At 53.6% G+C, this 6,692-nt stretch overlaps 1 protein-coding gene across 1 annotated transcript in view; it reads right to left on the reverse strand.

Annotated features, from left to right (window-relative positions):
* The window catches only part of AP5Z1 (adaptor related protein complex 5 subunit zeta 1), a 15,532-nt gene that overhangs the window by 6,837 nt on the left and 2,003 nt on the right, over positions 1-6,692 (reverse strand). Inside the window, exons 2-4 of the mRNA XM_007942843.2 lie at positions 6,295-6,429; positions 5,549-5,735; positions 515-647 (exon numbers count right to left, since the gene is read on the reverse strand). Coding sequence (XP_007941034.1) covers positions 515-647; positions 5,549-5,735; positions 6,295-6,429 — 455 coding nt within the window. The remainder of the gene's footprint in view (positions 1-514; positions 648-5,548; positions 5,736-6,294; positions 6,430-6,692) is intronic.

A 6,692-nucleotide genomic window follows, 5' to 3' on the forward strand; every position in this document is an offset into this window, starting at 1 on the left:
GGGGGATGGATAATGAGAAGAACACAGAGGTTTTGTCAGGCAGAGGTGATACGGAGATGTGGGGGGGGGCAGCGTGGGAGTGACATGGGAGAGAGAATGACATGGGGCACAAGTCAGACATGCCAGAGCACATCTGGGCTGCTGGTGACATGGCCACACCTCCTCGACTCCCACTGTGTGTAGGGGACGGGGTACTTGGGGACTGATGGTGGCGGCATAACACGGTGCCCGTCCCTTCATGCCAGGGCACTGCAGACTCAGAAGTTCCATCTGTATCTGTTGCCACCACGCAACTAAAACCAGTGCCCAGCTACCCCTGGAGGGCCTGGCACTGCCCCAGCACTCCCGACTCGGGGGCTGCTTGTGAGGTGGGAGCCACAGGCAGGGACGCGTCCAGGCCCACCCGCTCCTTCCCTGCCCCACTCAGGTCCTTCTCCGTCCTGACTGGCTCAGCTGCAAAACAGAGCCAAGCAGAGAGGACCCCCACTCTGACCCCTGGGTGGAGACCACACACCTTTAGGCAGGGCACCTGGTGCAAGGCTGACCACCTTCGACAGCATGGGTAGGAGGGGCCCCTCGGGCTGCCGGGCCTCCAGGAGCTGCAGGGCACGCCGTCCCACACTGCGGACCTCATCCCGCCTGTCGCCCTTCAAGACAGACGTGGGCAAGGTGGGCTCAGTGCCCCACGAGGACCTCCAGTTCTTGAGGCCCTTGGGGATTGGGGGCCCACACACACAGGAAGGTGTGTGACGGGGGCCCCCGACCATGCCGTGCCTTAGCCCTGGCACTCACTGGGGAGGCAGTTCCCCCCACACCTGCCTGGGGGTGAGAGGCAAGAGGGGCCCCGCCAGAACAGGACTGGCCTAACACACCCTGCTGGCACTCCACATCACCAGGCAAGTGCCTTCCCCACCAGGCAGTCCCCGCACGACCAAATGGCAGGAAGCACGTGTTGGGTGCCACCAGCGCCAGCCAACTTGCAGAGCCGAGGTTTTGTATTATTGGTTTGTCCTTAAAGCTGAGCGGTGACTTTGCACTGGCTGCTGGCATAAAGGTCTAACCCACCCAGCAGCACCAGGGAGGCAAGGCCTGGCAACCAGCTCCTGTTGGACGGCAGCCAAGGAAACCTCAGAGGGCAGTTTACTCTGTGTCACGTGGGGTCACCTTGAGTCAGAACTGACTTGAGGGCACAAACACCACACCGCTTTCCTTACACTAAGCAGGGGTTTAAAAGGCATTGGCCTTTTAAAGCCAATGGCATGACCCCACAGAGACACGGCCTTAAAGTTCCTCTAGCAGCACCAAGGGGCCTCAACACAGGAGGCAGGGCCCGGGTGGATGCGACCACTGTCACCAACATCCAGGCAGGTACCTGTGGACTGGGGTAGGTGTGCTGGTGGACCAGGACTTAGCATGGAAAGAGGTATGGATGTGAGGGAGGGATCAGGAGACACTGGAGGGGCCCAAGCTCAAATCAGTGCAGCACAGGAAATTCAGGACATAATGCATGTAAACATAGCCACACACACACTCCCAGCACACAGGCCCCCGTGCATGCACACACGCTCCCACACGAGCCTCCACGTGTGCACAGGCCCCCGCGCACGCACACTTCCACACGCTCACAGGCTTTTGTGCACGCATAGGCCCACACGCACACACAGGCTCCAGTGCACATACATACTACTATGAACATACATACGCGTTTGTAGACACAATGACGGTGGGTCTGGTCTGAAATTACGTAGATATGGTTTTTTCTTCTTTTTACACATACGTATTCCTATATATATGTATACAAGAAACACCCACTGCCACGGAGTTGGTTCTGACCCACAGCGCCCCTAGAGGACAGAGTGGAACTGCCCACAGGGTCTCCAAGGCTGTCAGTCTTCACAGAAGCAAAGCCCAAACCACACCCACTACCGTGGAGTCCATTCTGACCCACAGCACCCCTAGAGGACAGAGGGGAACTGCCCACAGAGTCTCCAAGGCTGTCAGTCTTCACAGAAGCAAAGCCCAAACCACACCCACTACCGTGGAGTCCATTCTGACCCACAGCACCCCTAGAGGACAGAGGGGAACTGCCCACAGAGTCTCCAAGGCTGTCAGTCTTCACAGAAGCAAAGCCCAAACCACACCCACTGCCGTGGAGTCCATTCTGACCCACAGCGCCCCTAGAGGACAGAGTGGAACTGCCCACAGGGTTTCCTAGATTGTCAGTCTTAACAGAAGCCAACTGCTTGCCTCATCTTTTCCTGGTGGAGGGACTGGTGGGTTCAAATAGCTGCCCTTTGGTTGGCAGTTGAGCTTTAACCACTGTGTTCCAGGGGTCTCCATGTGTATATGCTCCTATATACACACACACACATACTCGCACATACACTATGCTCCTGCAGTGTAGTAAATTACTTAGTATGGCTTTTCTACCCATAAGTCACTGTAAACTCAGTGGTGGAATGAGCAACTGAGGAGCTCCTGATTGTAAATGTTATCCACCTGGGTTATTTCTGTTGGGCGTGGCACAATGTAATGTTATGGGAGGCTCAGTCACAGGTGCTTAGAATTCTGTTGTTATGATTGGTTGGTTTGGCCACTCTGCCAAGCTCAAAAGGAGGCCTCCTAGAAGCAGAACTCTCTCTGACTACTGGTTGAGGAAGACGTGCTGCTGAAAGAGACATGTGCTGCTGGGAAAGAGACGCAAGAGACACACGTTGCTAAGTAAGACACCAAGGGACATGCACTGCTGGGAGAGAGACAGTGAGAGACTTGGCTGAGAGACAGTGGGCTGGGAGAGAGACTGAGTGTTTTTCCTGAACTTGAATTGTAGTCTGATGCTTCCCTAATAAACCCCACCATCTATGAGTTCTGTGTGGCCACTGCAGCGAATTATCGAACCCAGAAGAGAGGTGGTGGTACTTTGGGAGGAACAGTTGGTGAAAGGGCTGGAGGGAGCAGCATGTCTGGCCTTGCAGGAATAGGCCTTGGGCTATTGATGGTGATTCAGCCTTCCTCTTGTGGGGTTAGAGGAGGTCGGGAGATGTGGCCTTCCTGCACTTTTTGCAGCTCCTATGTATATCCATGCATTCCTTCCATTTGCTTTAGCTACTCTCTGTTCAAGAGCAAGTTTCAGAGTCTCTTCTAACATCCGTTTTGGTCTTCTCTTCCTTTCCTGTCTTTTAAATGAACTTCTGCTTTCTTTACGTTGATGTTCTTGATGTCATCCTACAACTCCTCCGGTTTTTGGTCATTAGTGTTCAATGTGTCAACTCTATTCTTCAGATGGTCTCTAAATTCATGTGGGATATAATCAAGGTCATACTTTGGCTCTCGTGGACTTGTTTTAATTTTCTTCAGCTTCAACGTGAACTTGCATGTGAGCAGTTCATGGCTGGTTCCATAATCAGCTCTTGGCCTTGTTTTGGCTGAAGATACTGAGTTTCTCCATTGCTTTTTTGCATAGATGTAGTCAATCTGATTCCTGTGTACTCCACCTGGTGAAGTCCGTGTGTATGGCCACTGTCTGTGTTGTTGAAAAAAGGTATTTGCAATGAATAAATCATTGGTCTTGCAAAATTCTATCATGCGATGTCCAGCATTATCTCTATCTCCAAGGCCAAATTTTCCAACTACCGGTGATCCTTCTGTTTCCAACTTTTGCATTCCAGTCACCAATGATAATCAGCACACCTTGATTGCATGTTTGGTCAATGTCAGACTCCAGAAGTTGGTAAAAATCTTCAATTTCCTCATCTTTGGCTTTGGTGGTTCATGTGTAAATTTGAGTAACAGTAATATTAACTGGCTTTCCTTGTAGGTGTATGGATATTATTCTATCACTGACAGCAAAGTACTTCAGAATAGATCTTGAAACATTCTTTGTGACAATGAATGCTATTCTTCTTCGATTTGTCATTCCTGGCTTAGTAGATCATATGGTTGTCTGATTCAAAATAGCCAAAGCCGGTCCATTTCAGCTCACTGATGTCTAGGATATCAATCTTTATGTGTTCCACTTTATTTTTGACAACTTCCAATTCTCCTAGATTCATACTTCATACATTCTATGTTCCAACTATCAATGGATGTTTGCAGCTGTTTCTTCTCATATTGAGTCGTGCCACTTCAGCAAATGGAGGCCCCGAAAGCTCTACTTTATCCATGTCATTAAGGTCGGCTCTACTCTGATGAGGCAGCTCTCTCCCAGTCATGCTTTGAGTGCCTTCCAACCTGAGGGGCTCATCTTCCAGCACTGTATCGGACAGTGTTTCAGGGCTACTCATAAAATTTTCCAGTAATATATCAGACAGTGGTTCACCACTATTCATAAGGGTTTCACTGGCCAATTCTTTGAGAAGTGGAAGGCCTCTTTCTCCTTCTGAGAAGCTCCACCGAAGCTGGTCCACTATGGGCACCCCTGCTGGCACAGCCTCCAGCCTCACAGTGACATGCAATCCACCATAGTGCGACAGACTGACAGACAAGTTCGTCTCCCTTAGGTGTTCCAACTGCTCTACTCACTTCCTGGGCTACCCCCGCCTGTTCTTGTCGGCCCTGTCTGCCACTGCTCCCTGCCACCTCGGGGTCTCCCCTGCCTGCCTTACCCGCTCCAGCCACCGGCCCTGTATGTACGCTATGTACCTACACACTTCTATATATAAATTGCTAGAAGGACCAACAGATCTTTCCTGGAGGAAGTGCAGCCAGAATGCTCCTTAGAAGCAACAATGGCCAGACATCGTCTTACCTACTTTGATCGTGTTGTCAGAAGGGACCAGTCCCTGGAAAAAGACATCACGCTTGATAAAGTAGAGGGTTGGCAAAAAAGGGGAAGAGACCTTCAGTGAGATGGATGACACCGTGGCTGCAACGATGGGCTCAAGCACAGCAAATACTGTGAGGATGGTGCAGGACCAGGCAGTGCTTGGTTCTGTCACACATGGGGTTGCTATGAGTCAGACCGTAGTATGACATGGGACAGACGAATGGTGGTTATCTGTACACGCACCCTCTGATCTATCTAGACACTCACACTCAGCTTCATCCACAAGAAGCCCCAGTGGTGCAATCATTAAGCGCCTTGCTGCTAACCAAGAGGCTGGCTGATCGAACCTACCCATCAGCTCCATAGCAGACAGAACGGGTGACCTGCTCCTGTAAACACAACAGGCTGGGGGACCCTATGGGGTGGTTCTACTCTGTCCCACGTGGCTACCGTCACCAAGACCTGACCACTGACTAGGCCCAAGACGTGACAGTGGGCCACTGGGCCACAAGCAGCCCTGGAGCTGAGGCCCTGACTCGGAAGAAGTTAGAGTCCCTGGGACGAAAGGGCCACTTCCGGGAGGCAAAAGGAACAGAACTGCCTGGCCGCCTTGTCACACGAAGCCAGGCGCGAGCGCATAAAGCGGGTGACTGCGGGGGCTTGGCGGGAGCTGCAAGCAACCCCATGCAGAGGCAGGAGGGGTGAGCCTTGATCAGACGCCCACTGCAGCAGGTTATAGCCGCGTGCCCCTGAGGAGTGCTGTGAAGGGAGGCACAGGGCTACCTGGGCCAGAAGGACAGAGGCTGTCAGGCTGAGTGCGCGGCCGCTCTGGGTGTGCTCACAGGCCAGTGCCAGGCCCTCGGATGGGGCCATCTCCCGCAGGATGGCAGCACAGAGGAGCTGGAGCTGCTGGGGGCACGTGGGCGAGCAGAGGGTGGTCTGCAGCAGGTCCACGCAGGGCTTCTCCAGCCTGGAACGAGAGCCCACGGGCAGCCATACTCACATTACCCCCAGGGCACAGCACCCACCCCTGGCAGAGAAGCCACTGGGTCGCTCCAGGCGGATGGAGCATCTTGGGTGCTTCAGGCCCATCCACCCCTGTTTAGGAGGGGCGGGTGGCAGAGTCTCGCTGCCTGTGCACCCCAGCCAGCGCACCCCATGTGCAGCCACCACCGGCTGGCAGCAGAGGCTGGCGTGTCGCTGGGATGCTTGGCTGATTCCCTCAGAGTTTCCAGACCAGGAGGGGTTAGGAAGAATGGTCCGGCCATCAGCTTCTAAAAACCGGCCAGTGAAACCCTACAATCCCAACGGTCCAACGTGCAAACAACCACGGGGCTGGCGTGGCACAGGCGGTGCTTCGTTCCTCTGTGCACAGGGTCACCGTGAGCCGGAGGCAACTCTATAGTCGCTAACAGCTACCGGACTCATGTCAAAGGAACGGCTGCGGCCAGTGATCTGCAGGTGCTCATCGGCACCCTCCATCCCTGCCCTGCCTGCATCACCCGCTGACAGCACAGGCCCTCACTCACTTCCTGCCATACTTCGTGGCTGAGATGATGAGGAAAAGCCTCCGCAAGGCATCGACAGCCTCGGCCCCTGGGTCCTTCTGCAGCAGCTTCGTAACCCGGGAGCAGAACTTGCTCAGCTCCTCATTCTGAATTTCCCTAAACAAAAATGAGGATGTCAGCACCCTGGATCCATCTAAACTAAAAACCAACCCTACGGCAGTCCAGCTGACTCTGATTCACAGTGCCCCTAGAGGACAGAGTGGAACTGCCCACAGGGTCTCCAAGGCTATCAGTCTTCACAGAAGCAAAGCCCAAACCACACCCACTGCTGTGGAGTCCATTCTGACCCACAGCGCCCCTAGAGGACAGAGTGGAACTGCCCACAGGGTCTCCAAGGCTGTCAGTCTTCACAGAAGCAA

Source organism: Orycteropus afer, unplaced genomic scaffold (assembly GCF_000298275.1).
Source record: "Orycteropus afer afer isolate SDZICR_OR568_19922 unplaced genomic scaffold, OryAfe1.0 scaffold00006, whole genome shotgun sequence".
NCBI classification, from domain to species: Eukaryota; Metazoa; Chordata; class Mammalia; order Tubulidentata; family Orycteropodidae; genus Orycteropus; species Orycteropus afer.